Consider the following 19,275-nt stretch of genomic DNA (forward strand, 5'->3'; position numbering starts at 1 on the left):
TGTTAGAATAATGGCCTTCCTGTATTTTCTATATGGCACCTTTCTCCTTACCTTTTCCGAAGCTTACTTAATCTTAGGAGTTAATCTTCAGAAGACATCTGAAGCGCTGCTGGCTGTGGTAACCATCAAGTAAACAGTCCTAAAGAAATTTTCTTAGCTGCATCATTAGAATGCTCCCAAATTTAACTAGCAATAAGAGGTCTGTTCCATCTTTTGTCCTGGTTAAATAGGTGAACTCACTTTCACCAAAGCTAATGCTTAAAATTTCCCAGAGATACTAAGCTATGGTGTCTCTCCATCAGCAGGGTCACATCCAAGTGATCAGAGTTTGGGGATCCTGTGTCCATGAGGTGAAGGAATATGGATCAGATACAATGGTGCCCATAAGGTGAAATTTAGAAACAAAGTTGTTACATGGAATTTTGCCCAGAGTCAGCCCTGGTAGGATACAGAGTCAGCCCTGGTAGAATACAGAGTCAGCCCTGGTAGGATACAGAGTCAGCCCTGGTAGGATACAGAGTCAGTCCTGGTAGGATACAGAGTCAGTCTTGGTAGGATACAGAGTCAGCCCTGGTAGGATACAGAGTCACCCCTGGTAGAATACAGAGTCAGCCCTGGTAGGATACAGAGTCAGCCCTGGTAGGATACAGAGTCAGCCCTGGTAGAATACAGAGACAGTCCTGGTAGGATACAGAGTCAGCCCTGGTAGGATACAGAGTCAGTCCTGGTAGGATACAGAGTCAGTCCTGGTAGGATACAGAGTCAGCCCTGGTAGGATACAGAGTCAGCCCTGGTAGAATACAGAGACAGTCCTGGTAGGATACAGAGTCAGCCCTGGTAGGATACAGAGTCAGTCCTGGTAGGATAGAGTCAGCCCTGGTAGGATACAGAGTCAGCCCTGGTAGGATACAGAGTTGCAAGGTTAAATGGCCAGCCTCCTAACTTCTTTTATTCCCCTCTTAGGTTATGAGTGACACGGAATACGCAGAGTGGCTAAGGAATCACTTTCTAGCTGAAACCAGCATTGACAACAGGGAGGAATTGCTAGTTGAATCTGCCATGAAGCTAGAGAACAAACTCACGTTACTTGGTAGGTAATGGTGCTTGCTGCATTGCCCATGCAGAGGGTTTGTCTCTTGATCCATTCTTTTATCTGTACCTTTTGGCCTCTTTGATTTGCCTTTAAACTTAATTACCTTAATTTTATTGCTTTGTTGTTTTGGTTTGAGATAGGCTTTCTCTGTGTAGCCTTGACTATTCTTGAACTAGCTACATAGACCAGGTTGGCCACATACTCACAGAGACCCACCTGCCTCTGCCTCTAAGTGCTGGGAGTCACGGCAAGTGTCACCACCTCCCAGCTAGCCACGCTGATCTATTGAGCATGCGTGGTTCTCCCTATCCTGTTCATTCTGACCTCCTCCCACGTTCAGTGAAGTAGAGCTCCTGTGTGGGGGGAATTCTTGGGAAGATATAAAACCAGAACACCCAACGCCCAACACAAAGTCAAGCGAGCACCCAGGTCCAAGAGAAGGATGTTGCAACTGTCTTGCAAAGAATTGAGGAAAGTCTTAAATACGTGGTGTCTTCTTCAATCTTTACAATGAACATGCATCTTGTTTAGAAGAAATAGATCAGAGATGTGCGGTGTCTTGTTCACGTCCAAAGACTTAGACATTCACAGAAAAACAAGAAACTCAAGTGTCCCCGAGTATGGGGTCCTCGTCCTTTATTCTGCACCTGCAAGTGATCTTCTTCTCCCCTGTCCTGGTTGCAACCTACACTGCACAAATACAACCAGCACTTCTTGTGTGTCGTGTTGACCGGCACCTTGGAATCACTCCGAGGACTTTAAAACTGTCCTGATGCCAGAGCCATGTCCCCGGGAATTCCAGGGCTGTTGGTCTAGTGTGTGAGCTGGATGCTGGCATTCCTAAAAGCCCCCTGAGGAATCCTGAGGAGCCCTCAAGTTCAGAAGCAATGCCTCGGAGCACGGAGATGTGGATCCCGATTCTAATGGAAGGGTCTCTAACACACCCAGAGGGCTGCCTCTGAGTTCCAGTTCCCTCTTGAGGGGAAAGCAATTTCATTTACTGTCTGTCAAGCACAATAGTCATGCTCCCTTTGAACACTAATTGTTTCCTCGTGGCAGTGTAAGCAGCTTACATGCATGCTTCCCCACTTGGACTTCCCAAGGAGAGAAGGCTCTGTGGGCTTAGCGCCAAAACTCATTTGGCAGCAAAGTCAAACCTGATTTGAGGTAACTCCATTTTTAGTATTAATACCCAAATTAGCATGAAAAATTCGCAAGTTTTTCTATGGAAGTATAAGTATGTGTAATTAATGGTATCACAAAATAGAAAATGTGTTACCACATTACCGGTGGGAAACCTTGGATTCTAAAGACATCTGGGTCTATCCAGTTCTACCAGAAAAGAACATTATGGACTGGTGCTATGAAAGAGCATCCCCAATGAGCAGTCTATATTGTGGCCAAATGCTCTCTACGAGCTTGCCTTTAACCGGAGTTTCCTAGAATGGTAAAATTCAGCGCAGGGTTATGTATGAACTTGAGTAAGTGAATCAGCCTTTGAATTTGTTGATAAGAATACTCGCCAGAAGGAGAGTATGTTTGCTAAGCGCCATGGTTCTTGATATTCTGTGTCTGGTCTGTAGTTAATACAGGAAAGGACTGAGTGGCCCATGGAGAGGATTCACTCAACGGCCAAGTGCGTTCTCGCTGTCTCTGGCTTCCAGGAAACCTTGTTTTATACTTCGATTGCTTTCCAGGGGCGACTGGTATTGAAGATCGTCTGCAGGAGGGGGTCCCCGAGTCTATAGAAGCCCTTCACAAGGCTGGCATCAAGATCTGGATGCTAACAGGGGATAAGCAGGAGACGGCTGTCAACATAGCTTATGCGTGCAGACTCCTGGAGCCAGATGACAAGCTCTTCATCCTGAACGCGCAGAGTAAAGTATGTGCCATGAGGCTGGGCCCGTAGGGCATCAGGAGATGGGTGGATGGAAGGTGAAAGAGAAGCCGGTGTCTCTAGCTTCTTGACGCTGTGCTGCTGAATGACCTTGCTTGTATTTGGGAGGATGCCACCGTGTTTCTAAGAGCCCGATTCAGAGGCAGCTTGGATGAATACAAGCATTAAAAGAAAGTTCCTTTTTTATTTTGCACCCCCCTCCCCGGCCGCCTCTCCCACTGTCTGACCAGGGATTTGTCAAAACAAACAAAAGTGAGGATACATGTAAAATCTTGAGACTGGAACTTACTTCCCTTTTAAGTTGAAGGGCAATAACTAATTTCTGTTAGTAACTAGATTATTTTTAATGATGAATTTAGGCTCTCAGCACAATCCTGCCCTCTAGTGGTACTTTTAGATAGTACTCCCAATCTTTGTAGAAATCATGGGGATGGAGTTGTTGTTAACAAAGATTTTTCAACCACCTTCCCCACCCCTGCTGTTAGTCACAAGGGTGGACATTCAAATTAGGTACATGGGTAGAAGACCCCTGGGGAGTGACATGCTCCCAGACGTGTGCATACTGTTGTGAAAGTCAGGACGTGATTCTGTCACAGTGTCCTGGCTTCCTGATGTGTCTCCTGCAGCCACCTTGCAGGGTCAGGTTGACTGGCTGGTTTATGACTAAGCCCTGAGAGAGTTGTCCTTATTCAGCACTGACCGTGTGCTCCGTTATGGCCAGAGTTCTAACCACCAGCTCAAATCCAGTGCTATCAAAGCGCAGGATCATTCCAGTGACTCAGATAAATGTGGCTTGAGTGACACCTGGAGTATTTACCACCGCTGACCAAGTGTCTGTCCTTGGGGAGTGATGTACCCCGTGTGGCCTCTTCTTCCTTGCCTGCCACGGCCAGTAACGCCTGAGCCTAGAGGTAGCTATAAGCAAAAATGAGGAAATGCCTTCTGTCAGCATTAGTTCAATGAAGGGCTTCTGCACAGTTGGGGACTTCCTCTTGCACATGGTCGCCAACACAAGCAGCATCTAAAAATGCTAAATTTCTTGGTGTTTGTGGAGAGATTTGGTAAGCATAAAATGAAAAACAGAGAAGTAGTCAGTGCTGATGAAATGCTGCCACCAAGCATGGGACTTGGGTTCGATTCCTGGGACCAACCTGACCACAGGCACACCATGGAATGGGTATGCCAACAGACGTGCACATGCCAAATACATAAACAAACAAAAATGAAAGAAAAGTAATTAATTATTGGTGCTCTTACTTTGACTTAGAGCTTTTTAGATAGTCAAAACTTTCATCTTAAGATCGAAGCACGTGGCCATTATTAAACAGTCAAACAATGTGGAAAGCTTTTTAGAAAAGATAAAATAGTAAAATCGTCTTCTCAGAGAAAGCCTATTGACCAGTCAGGCATCCTTCCAGATGGCTGTGAGTCGCATACGTGGAAAACCAAGCATCACGCTGCGTGCTTCGCGGGCCTGGGGCTCCACGCATTTGTCAGGGGAAGTGCTCCCTGTGTCTGTGAGAACAGACGTGGTGATCTGTGTCGCCATGAGAAGCAGGCAGAGCTCGGGTTGGGAGAGTGATGACGTTAGGTCAGGTCGGTTCCTCTGTGTATCCGAAGGGAGCTGTGCTTCCAAGAGGATCTTGGTGAGACCTGGAGATGTTTTGGTTGGCACACTTGGGGTAGGATGGAATCTATTGGTTTACAGTTATCAAAGGCCAGTGATAACCATCAGGTATCTTGTACCTCACAGAACAGTGCCGCGCACACACAGCGATCTTTTTTTCTAGTTGAGATGTTAATGCTGACAAGGATGAAGCAGAGTGTTTCTAGAATATTGAATATTCTAAAGTTGGTTAGTCAGCTAGTGCTCTGACTGGCATAAGCCTCTGATATTCTGTACCGGCTTCACTTTAAAATATTTTAAATAAATCTTTGTGTATGCGTATGCATGTGTGTATAAATTTCTGTGTGCATGTGTGTCTGTATGTATGTGCATGTATGTGTAAAGGCCAGAGGCCAATTTCTAGTGTTGGTCCTCAGGGACTATTTTTTCTTTTTCTTTCTTTTTTTAAAGATTTATTTATTTATTTATTATATATGAGTACACTGTAGCTGACTTCAGACACACCAGGAGAGGCATCAGATCTCATTGCAGATGGTTGTGAGCCACCATGTGGTTGCTGGGATTTGAACTCAGGACCTCTGGAAGGGCGGTCTATGCTCTTAACCACTGAGCCCTCTCTCCAGCCCCTATTTTTTTTTCTTTTTAGTTTTTCTTTTTGTCTGTCTTTCTGTTTGTCTTTTGTTTGTTCATTTGAATCAGAGTCTCCCATTGCCTTAGGGCTTCTTGATTGAACTACACTGGTCTGCCAGCAAGCTCCAAGGATCTGCGTGTTTCTGTCTACGTCTGCCTCCTAGTTGCTGGCTTTTCCAGCAGTAACACCATGTTTAGACTTTTCCCAGGGCTTCTGGGCATTGAACTCAGGTCCTCACACTTGCAAACACTTTGCCGACTGAGCCATCTCTCCAGCTCACCTAAACTTATTTTTAACTGATACATGAAAATAAAAATTATGTTAGTGTGGTGTCCTGTGATGTCTCAATCCAGCTACAGATACTGTCAGTAAGATTTAACAAACCGGCCCTCTCCTTTCTCATCTCTATTTCTCTGGTTTTTGTTTGTTTGTTTTGTGGTTTTGTTCAATGTGGAGCCCTGACTGTCCTGGAACTAGCTCTGTAGATCAAGCTGGCCTCAAACTCATGGAGACCTACCTGCCTCCGCCTCTGGAATTCTGGGATTAAAGGCCTGTGCCACCACCTCCCAACTCATTTTTCAGCCCAAGCGGTCCTGCGGTAAACTGCTTCTGTGACATTCCAAGGAGCCACTTGACTGCCAGTGGGTTCTGGGATATCTAAAGTCACATTTGGTAACCTTAGAAACTTCTGTGAATTCCACTATGGGCAAAACTGTCCACTTAGAAGCCTTCACCATTTCCAACCATAGGAAGGTTTTATTTCTGTAATGATCATGTTATCAAATCCTAACATTGTTTGTTCAGACCTACAGAGACCTCTCAGGATTGCTTTTGTTCAGTCTAAGTTATATGCTTATAAAATTCTTCTTCTAAAAATCATAACCTAGTGTTTATAATCTTTACTAGAAGCTCTAAAAGACTTTCTAAGCATGATGTCATTGAATAATTATAACAAGTTCATATTAACTCATTTGAAAGACAGAGACACCAAAATATTTTTTGTCTTTCTTACCAAATGTTTTTTTATCAAATGATAAGAAATGTGATCTCTTATCAAATGTTAAATAATATAGCAAACATTGAAGTTTTGTATCTTCTACTTTAAGATATTTCTATATCATTTTGTGATTGACAGATTATATATAAACAAGCTCTTTCTACAGTTGGCAGAGTTATGTTTAAACGTTACCTTGAACCTGAGTTTGTGAATCATGACTGCTGTCCTCAGGGAGATTCACAGTTTACTTCCTGTTGGCCTGTAGTCACAATATGGTGCCAACTCATCAACAGGTCACATTGTGTCTTTCTCTCTCATTGAACTTAGTTGATATTAATTGTGCATTCATTGACATTACATGTGTGGGCAGGCTCACTTGAGTTCCTGCCTGAAAAGAATACACTTAATACAGTAATTTCTCAGAACTGTACATTGTAGCCATTGAATGTTTAGAAACACTAGCAACAATGTAGCTAGGTGCCATCTCTAATAACCAACAAATCGCCAACAAAGAGGAGAAAGAAGAGGAAAAGAAGTGTCTCCAATCAGAATATCAGCCTTCAGGAGGCAGAGTGAGTTTGAGGACAGGGTCTACAAAGTGAGTTCAAGAACAGGTAGGGCTACATAGAGAAATTATATCTCAACAATAATAATAGTGATAATAATAATAAATATAAATTTGTTCAGCTTCTGCTGGAGGGCATATATCACATGACCCAAGTGATCACATGGTCACTTTTCCTGGCAGTATAGGGTTCCAAAATCTTGAGAGTATAGATTAAAAATAAATGGTAACAAGTACCTGAACTCATAAATCTAGAATTCATGAACATTCAAGACTATATGTATACATATATGTGCATGAATGTATAAGTATGTGCATTTGTGTATATGTGTGTACATGTGAATATGTGTCTGTGCATACTGCTAAAAATAAAACATAGATTAAACATCTATGTGTATTCATAAAGCTACGAGTGATTCACAGCTGTATTATGAAGACTATCTAGACTGTAAACTCTACTATATAATGTCAACGCTATGAAGAGTTTTATATTAATATATTATGTTCCACTATAAACACCACCTCCGATGGAATATTCTGACTTTCAAAGACTATTAAGTATCCTGATTTCTAAACCATGATATATCAATTTCATCAAACTCAAAAACATTTGTATAAATAGTTTTCCTATTCTATTTTGGGTCTATAATAGGCACATGTGACTTTTCCTTCATGGATTTAGAGGTACATAGGATCCCATTTGTTCTAAGGTTAAGGTGGTTGGGTTGCTTCATTTTAGACTTTGTCTATTTTGAGGTGCTATGAGAAACTCTGTGAGCTGAGTCCAGTAGAGAAGGTAAGAGGTTTGCTATAGCCCACAGTTTGAAAGCTCCTAAGTATGTGCCAGCTGTAGCTTCTGGTGGGTGTCCCATGGTGGAGAGCATTCCATGGGTTTATGTGCACAGGTGGTGATGGTCGAAAGCTCAACTAGCCAAGGGTAAGGTGAGCTAGGCTAGCTTCTCTCCCTGTCTATTCCTGGAATGAGTCTGTTTGTAATAGACTAACTCATTGTGAAAGAACAGCACCCATTCCTTCACAAGGATGGTCATACTCTCATGACCGTCCATAGGGCTCCACCAATTAAAGACCCCAGCACTGTGCGAACTCATTCGTGATGATTACATTTAACATCATCAAGTCTGTTGCATCATGCTCTTGTATCTGTTCCTACTTTTTTTTCTCCCTTGTATTTTATCGTGGGTTAGAGAATGCATGGTAGGGCTGGAGAGATGGCTAAATGGTTAGGAGCACTGACTGCTCTTCCACAGGTCCTGAGATCAAATCCCAGCAACCGCATGGTGGCTCACAACCATCTGTAATGAGATCTGATGCCCTCTTCTGGTGTGTCTGAAGACAACTACAGTGTACTTATAATAATAAATAAGTAAACAAACGAACAAACAAACAAACAAATGCTTAGTAAATTAGCACTAAAAAGTTTTTAAAAAATCAGTCATGGATGTTCTTATACCAATAAACTGTTTCAAGATGACTTTACGTCTCCCAGTGTAAGATCTTAGGTCTAGACTTAGTGGTCAGTCAATGCAGCGCTTTCTGAGTTCATTCACTGCTAGTTAGTCATTGTGAGTAGAGTCTACTCAGCAAATATTTGAAGTTGAGTTTCTGTGTGAGTTTTTGAGGGCATGGGTTTATGCATGTGTAAGTTCAGAATCCAGAGTGCCCCCAGGGTCCAGAAGAGCATGTTGGATCCCACTGAAACCTGAGTTAAGGTGTGTATCAGCTTTTAGAGCAGTGTCTCTCACCCTTTCTAAGGCTGCGACACCAACCGTAAAATTATTTTTATTGCCTCTTTAGAGCTGTAATTTTGATACTGTTATGAATCAGAATGTAAAGCATCTATCTGTGTTTTCTGATGGTCTTCAGCCACCCCATTGAAAGGGTCCTTAGATCCCCTCAGGTTAAGAAGTGCTGTTCTAGGAAGTGCTGGGAGCTAAACTCTGGTCCTCTGCAAGAGCAGGAGATGCTCTGCACTGATGAGCTGTCTCTAGCCAGAACGTACTTTTATATTTTATCTTTTCTCTTCACTACAAGGATTGAAAAATGAGTTAGGGAATTGGGGTATAGCATATGTTAGGACAGAGGTATAGTCTCTGAAACAGCAACAACCGAACCCAGACAGATTAGAAGGGGTAACTAGCTTTATAGCATTTCCTGTGTCCGGTGGCATGCAGATGCACAGAAAACTGGTGTGATAAACACCACTAAGACCATCCTGACCAGAGTAGAAGCTCAGTGTGGACCAGTGTCCCAGGCCCAGAATATTTTCTCATAGACTTCCTCAAATGCTTCTGAGAGGATTAATGTGTCAAATAAAAAGATGCAAATGTTAGTCACTGCCTTAAACATCTGTATATCTCAGTTGGTCCTCACAGCTGTATTGAGTTGGAGGCAATGGGTACCTTTTACAGATGAGGGAATTGATGTGTTTGCTTAATGCCAAACGGTGTGAAGTTGGTGACGTGAGACCCGAGGACTCTGGAGATCCACTTCTGGGGAAGAGACGCAACTGATATGATGAAGTGTTGCAACCAATGTAGGCATTTTAGCTGTAAAAATTGTATCTGTGGTGCTTCCTTCTTACCTGGCCTCAGATCCACAGAAGCCCACGAGAGCGCTGCATAATGAAAAGATATAGAGTGGTCTCACCTAAGGTTTACTACCCAAGGCAGCTGAGATCTGGGAATTGCTAAAGAAGGAGAAACTGAACGAGCTCTCCAGTGGTGCCCGAGGTTAACAGTCTCTACCTCTTTGTTCAAGGATGCCTGTGGGATGCTGATGAGTGCAATTTTGGAAGAACTTCAAAAGAGAACTCAAGCGTCTCCGGAGCTGGCATCACCAAAAAAGAGCCTTCCTCAACCTCCTAACCCTCAGGCCCCAGGACGTTCGGGACTTGTTATCACTGGGAAGACCCTGGAGTTTGCCCTGCAGGAGAGTCTGCAAAGGCAGCTCCTTGAGCTGACTGCATGGTGCCAAGCTGTGATCTGCTGCCGCGCCACCCCGCTCCAAAAAAGTGAGGTGGTGAAACTGGTTCGAAACCATCTCCACGTGATGACCCTGGCTATTGGTGAGTGGAGGTGGGAGGGTGGGAGGGTGGGGACCCTGCCCTGTGCTTTGCTTCATGTGTTCCCAGGGGCTGGTTCTTTGCCTGTCTTTCCTTCTGTATATAATATACTGCACATATCCATCCGTCTGTCCGTCCATCCATCCATCCATCCATCCATCTATCCATCCATTTATCTACCCATCCATCCATCCATCCATCCATCCATTTATCTACCCATCCATCCATCCATCCATCCATCCATCCATCCATCCATCCATCCATCCATCCATCCATCCATCCATTTATCTACCCATCCATCCATCCATCCATCCATCCATCCATCCATCCATCTATCCATCCATTTATCTACCCATCCATCCATCCATCCATCCATCCATCCATCCATCCATCCATCCATCCATTTATCTACCCATCCATCCATCCATCCATCCATCCATCTATCCATCCATCTCCTTATAATTCTGTACTTTTTTTCCAGTTGCACTTTCTTTTCTTCACTCCACTTCTGTCTGTATGACTTTACTCACTTTCTGCCTCTCTGGTCCCCACTGTGAACCTGATGTTACAGATGGCACACAGAGAAAAGTATGAGAATATCCTGTTGGTTGTGTCTTAGACCCCCAAATCAACTTAGTCACCTAGAGTTCGATATTGAACTGTGGAACTGAAAACCTCAGGCGCCCTATTTTCAGAAAAGTTAAATTTACTTATACAAAACATTTATCCATTCAATGCATATATTTGACTGACATTTTTCTGCTTCCCCCTAACCCCCCAGGCAATAGCTATAAAACAATATCTGTAACTGATGCCTTTCTTATGTCGCATAGAGCTGACACAAATAAATGAGCAACTAAATGTAAATATGGAAAATATCAGTTAGCAAATGCTATTGAAAAAATGAGGGAAAAGATTTGCCATTTTAAACTCAGTTTTTTGATCAGTTGCAGCTGTTTCACCTGGGTAAAAGTTAAAGACATCATAGAAATGGCAGAGAAGCCATCTTTTGTGTCATATCTGCAAGTGGCTTCTAGTGTTGAAGGAGACCAGTGTCTCTGTTTACCACTGTAAAACCATGTGGTAGAGAGGATGGGGCATGCTGGAAAGCTCTGGAACCTAAAAACAGGCAGCTGACTTAAAGGGGACCTGAGAAGAATCTTCTAGTGAGAAAATGGCATGTAAACAAAGCCCAGTGAGACTCAGGGTAAAGTGGGAACTGCAAAGACAGTGACAAAAACGGAGAGATGACACATGTAGTATCCCAAAGGAACAGGGTGTGCCTTGATGATAATGAACTGAACCTCTGAATCAGCAAGCCAGCCCCAATTAAATGTTGTCCTTCATAAGAGTTCCTTTGGTCATGGTGTCTGTTCACAGTAATGGAAACCCTAACTAAGGCAGACCTGTTTTCTCAGTTGAGAATTTCTCTTCCAAATTAACTCTACCCTGCTTCTTTTTTTTGGCTGTCCCAGAACTTGCTTTGTAGATTGACCTCAGAGGTCTGCATGACTCTGTCTCCTGAGTGCTAAGATTAAAGGTGTGTACCACCTCACCTGGACTTCAGCTTTTCTGCATCTAGAACTTTCTCTGTCCCAGGCTGGCCTTAAATGCAGAGATCTTTTGCTTTTGTCTCATAGGATTAAAGATGTGTACCATTATGCCTGGACCAAAACTTTTCATGGCCATTATTTTTCAAGATCTGGATCAAAAGCCTATGTTCTCCATTTCTAGATCATAGTTCATTCCAGTATAGCATGTTGTTCTGTATATCCTGCTTTGTGTTCCTGGCTGGATGCATGGCCACACCTACCCAGGATCTGTCTTGGATCTGTGGATGAAATACACACACACACACACACACACACACACACACACACACACACACACACAGGAGGGGGAGGTAGGAAGGGAATGAGAGAGAGAGAGAGAGAGAGAGAGAGAGAGAGAGATTAGCTTATTTTTAATATGCTTTTTAACTCAATGGCTGGGCACTTCTAAGCCTCCCATGGCTGGTGTGCCCTTCCCTCTGGTACTCCTGGCTAAACACCTCTAAATCTGCTCTCAGCTTGGTTGCTTAGTCACCTTTACTCCTAGCTCAACCCCTCTAAATCCTCCCTCAATTCAGTTGTCCAATTACATTCTGTGAAGCCCATGGGCTGCTTTCTCTTTCTACCTACATTTTGGAAGAACTCACCTGCAGTTCCAAGTTCATTCCATTTACCTCCCCTCAGTGTCACAATTCTCCTCCTCTCTCCTAGCCTGAGGGAACCCAAAGGTCCAGCCATTGGCTACTGTCAGCTTTATTAATAGATCAAAAACCAATCGGGGGTGAGGACCTTCAGTGTCAATAAAGAGATTGCCAATCAGAGCATCAGAACCACCCCCTTACATTCCAGATTAAAAGTCTAAATGAAAACTGCAACTAAACCTCCTGTTCAAATGCAAAAGCGTAAACAATAAATTTAGCAATGTGGATTCTTGCCTTGAAGTCACCACTCCCTTAATCTGTTTATCTCCTTGAATATAGGATTCACTTCATTCTATTTCCTGGTGCCCCTTTATTCTCTGAATAATACATTTTGTATTTTTGCTTTTTAAGCTTGCTATGTTTGATCAAAATACTTTCATAAGACTGAACCACAGGATAAAGTCTAAATTGGGCTTTTTGTTGAGACTTCCTTTGTCAATGCAATTAATCTGAATCTTTTCACTTTAGCCCCAGACAGTTTTCAGAAAAGGGCAAAAAGCAGCCATGTTTTTCACTGAAATAACACAAGAACAGTCTCTAGGCCATATATTAACATTGTTCTCCTTTGAAAACTCTTGAGCCAGGTCCCCACAGTTCAAGTCATACCCAGCACCAATGCCTTCCATATTCTTACCATATGGTCCATTTAGCACCACTGAAAGCATGTCACCATTTTAGAAATCCAGAGTCTCCATGTCTGCATTCTTCCAAAGAAAAGTATGGTGGCCTATCACAGCAATACCCTGGTACCACATACCAACTTCTGTCTTAGTTAGGTTTTACTGCTGTAAATAGATATAAGACCAAGGCAACTCTTATAAAGGACAGCATTTAATTAGGACTGACTTATAGGTTCAGTCCATTGTCAAATAGGTGGGAGCATGGCAGCATCCAGGCAGGCATGGGAAGAGCTGAGAGTTCTACATCTCAATCCAGTCGCAGACAGAAGACCGGCTCTCACGTGGCTAGGAGGAGGGTCTAGAAGCCCACCTCCACAGTGACACACTTCATACAACAAGGACACACCTACTGTGACAAGGACACACGTCCCTAGTTCAAGCATATTCAAGCTATCACAGGTTCCATATGCCTGTATGTAAGTCTTGAGTTCCTAAGGATTTCCCTAGGTCATACATTACGATTCATGAGATGAAATAAGCCCGTTCCTCAAGTGGTCACAACAACAGACTTTTAAAATTTATTTATTTAATGTATGTGAGTACACTGTCACTCTTCAGACATACCAAAAGAGGGCATCAGATTCCATTATAGATGGTTGTGAGCCACCATGTGTTTGCTGGGAATTGAACTCAGAACCTGTGGAAGAGCAGTCAGTGCTTTTAACCACTGAGGCATCTTTCTAGCCCAGCAATAGACTCAAGATACACCACACGAAGGATTTAAAAACAGTATTGAGTTTGGAAGTTTCTCTAATGGCAGTGGGATGTTACATCTAATTCTGCTTAACTAGTTTCTAAGTAACTCTGGAAGATGGGATAAAGCTTATATAGCCAACTTGTTCACTTGAATAGCCACTAGATTTCCAGTTTGAATATTTACTCCTCCCCTGTGTCTCCTGTTTTCTTCTGCCTCGTGAAGGTGATGGTGCCAATGACGTGAGCATGATACAGGTGGCTGACATTGGGATCGGTGTCTCGGGTCAAGAAGGCTTGCAGGTGAGCACCACCCCCATAATCCACCTATGGAGGAAAGCCTCCATGATAAAAGTGTAGTGGGACAATGAAGCTATGGTGTGGGGAGTGAAGGAGGCTGAACCTTCAGCCGGTCCACCAGTGGACACTATTGTGACCGTTATGTAGTTCTGGCTAGTCTCTGCTGCGTTCCTGAGCTCTCTTTTTATTAAAAAGCTCATGTACATTGCAAGATTTCACTTTGTAGGCATGTGATGGCCTTGATAAATTCTCACTGAAAAATACCTACCCCCATTTGAACGCATAGTATGAAAAATGTGGAGTACTGGGGTGGAAGGAGGGAAAGAAAAGGAGACACGAGGATGAGGAAGATGTACCTCTGCCTGCCTGTCTGTCTGTCTGTCTGTCTGTCTCCCCCACCCCGTGTGTGTGTGTGTGTGTGTGTGTGTGTGTGTGTGTGTGTGTGTGTATGTGCATGTATATATGTATGTACGATCTCTCTCTCTTCCTGGATCTGCTTGGAAGGTTAGTTAACTGATGGGAGTTACTGCTGCTCAGGCTGCACCTGCTAGCCTGTGTGTGTTCTAGCATGTTCCTTTGCCCAGCCTTCCCTTTCTGTCTCCCCTGCAGGCTGTGATGGCCAGTGACTTTGCCATTTCTCAGTTCAGACATCTCAGCAAGCTTCTTCTCGTGCATGGGCACTGGTGTTACACACGGCTCTCCAACATGATTCTCTATTTTTTCTACAAGAATGTGGTATGTAACCTGCGGAGAACTTGTCACCTGCCTCTCCAGCCCAACCTTCTGCTGCTGGTTGTCTCAGGGTTGAAGAGGAGGGTGACGGTGCTAACTTGCTGTGTTTATTAGCATCTGGAGACAGCGGAAACTGTTCTAGATGTCTTTCCAGAGATAATCTGGGAATGTGTGTGTCTAAACCATTGACAACAAATTGCTGGACCTGTCCATCTGCTGGCACGCTCTGCTCCCTGTGCATTTCCATTCCATTAAGCCCCGACGGGTTCACTTAAAATCCAATTTTTGACCTTCTCTAAAAAGATGGTGACAAGCAGGATTATGAAGTGTTTCAAGTTGTTGGGAGAAAATGAAAATGTTTGGTTCTGTGGTACTTGTAGAGGCAAATCAGTAATAATAATGAGTAAGTAAATAACTAAATAAATAAATAAGGCCGTTGCCCCAAACAGTGACTTTTGTAATATATCTAAAAGAGTGAGAGAGGAAAACCCAATTGCAAGGATTTTTCCACTCAGCCAGTAGAAATCTATTTATGCTTGGTGGATATTTTGTGATCATGGCATTATTACTGCTTGGAAAAATCAGACATGGCTTGGGAATCCTGGTGTCTAACCTTTAGCATTCCATTTCAATGAAACACACCTGTGATGCTTCTTCCCTCCCTCTTGTCCTTCCTTCTCTTTTTAAAATTATTTTTAAGGCAGTGTCCAGGATAACCTGGAGTCCACTGTGTAGTCCAGGAGTACCTCAAACTTGTAATAATCCCCCTGCCTCAGCATGCTGATTGCTAGGATTGCAGACATATAGCAGCATACTGGGCTTGAGTTTTCTTCCTCACACATCCATCTGATTCTCCGACATGGACTGTATAACTCCGTTATGGTCTCTAGACTGCATTTACTCTTTGTCTTTGAAAGTAGAATTTTTGCTCTGCTGGCCTTGTTTAATACATGATACTAGGGGAAGGACCAACCTCTAGGACAGCCACTTCCCCACGCTTCTTCCAAAGAGACCATCCAGTATTGGCATGAGAAGCCCACACTTTGAGACCCTCAATCTCAAGGTGACTGAATGCCGCCCCTTCTGTTGGCACCGTTTCTACTAAGAAATACCTGGGCAGGATGGTAGGGAAAAAGTACATGTGTGATGTGTCTTCTCTGGGCCAGACGTTCCCCTTTGTGCTCTTCATCTAGATTGCAAAAATCTGCAACTATGCCATTTACATAGCAGATAGGTGTCTGGGGAGCTTTGTGCAAATGTCGTGCTCGCTTTGCCGCTCAGTGGTTTGTCATGAGGAAGTGTTCCAGTAATAACAATGGAAATCTTCCTGCAATCCAGGAGGTAGAAGTCCGAGATCAGAGACTGGGTGTGGAGGGGCTTTGGTAATGGGCCTTTCTGGCTACATCTCAGGGTTGAGGAAAGCCAGCAGAGATCCAGTTTATAGAGACACTAATCCCATTCCTAGACTGTGCCATGGTGACCTAATAAGTTTAGCATCTGACCTTGGTTCCTGTCACCATCTCAGTAGAGACTACTATTTGCACGTATATATTTTGATGAATCAGGAATACTTTTAGTTCATCACCTGTAAAATAGGAGCAACCGTGATTCCCAAGTTGTTATGAAGACTAAATGAATTAGTCGTAAACCATTTAGAAGACGTCCCAGCAGTACCACAAATCACTAGTGTGGGTATAATTTAGTGAGTTGTCCATTAGAAACAAACCAAAATTAAAGAACTACATGACAAGTTGTCTTCTTCCATCTGTGGTTGTGGGCAAAGCCACAGAAGATTAAAGGTGTGGGACTCAGCGGTGTAGCATGTAGGATACCCATTCACAGTGCATACGGATGTCTCTAAGATCTGAACATCTTTCTTTGTGTCCCCAGGCCTATGTGAATCTCCTTTTCTGGTACCAGTTCTTTTGTGGGTTTTCAGGAACATCTATGACTGACTATTGGGTTCTGATCTTCTTCAATCTCCTCTTCACATCCGTCCCACCCATTATTTATGGCGTTCTGGAGAAAGATGTTTCAGCAGACACCCTCCTGCAGCTGCCTGAACTTTACCGAAGCGGTCAGCGATCAGAGGTAAGTGTTCAAACAGAAGTGTGTCAGCCAACGCTTTGCATGGTGAAAGCCAGCATGTTTCCAGTCAGCCAGGCCCAGATACTATAAGATAGTCAGGAGTATTTAACATGCCTGGTTGCTTTTGATGCTCTCTGCCCATGGTTCTCAACCTTCCTAACTCTGTGTTTCTTTAATACAGTTCTTTATGTTGTAGTGCCCCCCCATGATAACAATGTTTTGTTGCTATTTCATAACTAATTTTGTTACTGTTATGAATTATAATGTAAATATTCGGTCTGTGTCATACCAATTATGTGACTTTTAGAGAAGCTGTAACCCCCAAGTTAAGGACCACTGCACTGTCCACGTGGCAGATGTTAGGTCAGTGGCCTGTGGTATTGACATAAATCTTTAAAAGATCTTATTACTTATGAGAAGAAATTTAGGGTTTGCAACCTTCCTAATGCCTGCTGACCTTTGCTAAACCCCACTGTGCAACCTGTTAGGCTTCCCAGGGACTCTTTTTCTGTCTTGTTTATCTTCACACAGACACCTTTTGAGATAGTATTTTTCCTACTCCAAAATGAGGATCTGCTTCTCAAATGTAGTCAGTAATGTCTCCCAAGCTCACAGAGTTAATAATATATGATAGAACCAGGGTGTGGAACCGGCTCATTCTGGTTCCTGAGTTAAATTCTTCAGAGTCTGGTGCCACACGAGATGGAAGTGATCAGAGTGGCTCCTGCTAGGGACCTTCCCAACATCTACAGGGTTTCCTGGTCTTGGAGGCAGCAATGGTAATATTTACCTTTCTTAAATTCTTTGCTATACTAAAGCCAAACACTGCTGGTTTGTGATAACTAGCCCTTGCTGTATAGAACCAGAGGATGAGGTAAAGGATTTATTGCTAGCACTACCTTCTCTGGCCAGGCTGGTTAACTCTTTTTGAAACATAGAGGAAAGGAAAAATATTACTCAAATAGACACATACATACCGGGTGAAGTGGAAAATGGCTACACTACTACCTTTGGATGGTTGAATGGATGGATGGATGGATGGATGGATGGATGGATGGATGGATGGATGGATGGATAGATGGATGGATAGATGGATGGATGGATGACTCAGAGTCCCCAAAGCCAAACCATCACTTTTATTTCTTTTCTCTGGCCTTTTAATAGACAAAAGTCATTTAGAAAATTACCTCAGAGAATAAATGTTATTTAAAATGGGAGTTGCAAAAAAGAAGTCAATATTAAGTTTAAAGTCGTGTTTCATTCCATAAGTTCATTATAAGTTCAAAGCAGCAGTTTTCACCTGGCCTTGTATTGTCATAGTGCAGACCTGTTGCTCCATCCTTGAACCTGAATGGTTTTGATTGAACACAAATTTGTTTCAAGCCTATATCTCTTTTTAGTGTAATTATCAAAGCTCATTGTACTTCTTAATATGCAGCCTTTACTTACTATTTTGAGGACTAGGCTCATTCTATTCTTGATTCTAATTTTATTAAATCTTTCTAGCAGAACAACTAAAGCCATCTCTTAAAACCTTCTTCCTAAGATCAAATCAGGATTTCTATAAAATCTTTAATTCATCGAAGGAGCATTAATTCATGAAACTTTATGCTGATCTGCAGGAAATCTGATCAATAGGGTGGGCTAATGCCTAGGGATTATTATACAATTATACAATAGTATTAATTTAACAATGACAGAAAAGGCATATCAGCTGCAAGAAGCAGTCCTGAGATGAAGTCTCTTTGGGACCTTGCCTCATAGAGCTCACCATTGCAGACCATGCCAAAATGGTTTTCCACCTCCAAGAAGGCCACCTGTTAGCCTTAATCTAGTCTACATGGCTCCTGAGAGACTCACATCTCCACTCCACTGATCTCTAGGCCCTAGACACTCAGCACTGGTTCCTCTCCTGCTTCCCTGTATTTGGCTCCCTTATCATCTCTCCCCTGAAGAATTATGGGTAATAGGAAGGGTAGCCTATCACCTAGGGTGGCTTCTAACTACTCTTGTTTCTGATTCCTCCTTCTCAAGATATACGACCAGCCAACATGGTTGTAACAGGAAATTTATGCAACAGAAGACATTGTTCTAAGTGCTTAATGTAATTTAATCCCCCAAATGTCCCTCAAGGGAGGGGCTGCCTCAACTTTGTAGGTAGCATAAGACAAGCATAAGGTGTTGGCTTTGGTAACCTCTCTTGGTGCTGAGCTAGTGAGTATTACAATTGGATCTGATCTCCAGGCCCAAGTGGTGTGCCATTGTGCTGTGCTGCAGACAGCTCTGATGGCCTATTTAGTTCTTTGGCTTCCCACTGTGGTGTTGAGGCCAGAATGTAAAGTGTTATATGAGCATTATGAGGATACCAACAGAGGTGAGCAAGGAGCCTTAAACACGTATGTATGAGCAAAACTGAGCAGCCCTAAGTGGTTAGTAGTTCCAGTAATGAGAAGGAGGATTGCCAAAATGTTCACATTTGTAATGGACAAGGGGGGAAAAAGGAACAAGGAAAGAAGGGGGTGGGAGGTAAAGAAAGAAGAGAAAACAAGAAGGAAGGCCTTGGGCTAACCTACTGAAAAAGAGAAATGCGTAAACTCAAACTGCTACATACTCTGGGGAAATGGGAGCAGCACATATTC

General features: G+C 43.1%; 1 protein-coding gene across 1 annotated transcript in view; it reads left to right on the forward strand.

Moving 5' to 3' along the window:
* Positions 1-19,275, forward strand: part of ATP10D (ATPase phospholipid transporting 10D (putative)) — a 103,563-nt gene that overhangs the window by 75,246 nt on the left and 9,042 nt on the right. Inside the window, exons 15-20 of the mRNA XM_080908395.1 lie at positions 964-1,090; positions 2,791-2,975; positions 9,589-9,895; positions 13,743-13,819; positions 14,426-14,551; positions 16,439-16,639. Of these exons, the coding sequence (XP_080764521.1) occupies positions 964-1,090; positions 2,791-2,975; positions 9,589-9,895; positions 13,743-13,819; positions 14,426-14,551; positions 16,439-16,639 (1,023 nt within the window). The remainder of the gene's footprint in view (positions 1-963; positions 1,091-2,790; positions 2,976-9,588; positions 9,896-13,742; positions 13,820-14,425; positions 14,552-16,438; positions 16,640-19,275) is intronic.

Source organism: Micromys minutus, assembly GCF_963924665.1.
Source record: "Micromys minutus genome assembly, chromosome: 1".
NCBI lineage: Eukaryota > Metazoa > Chordata > Mammalia > Rodentia > Muridae > Micromys > Micromys minutus.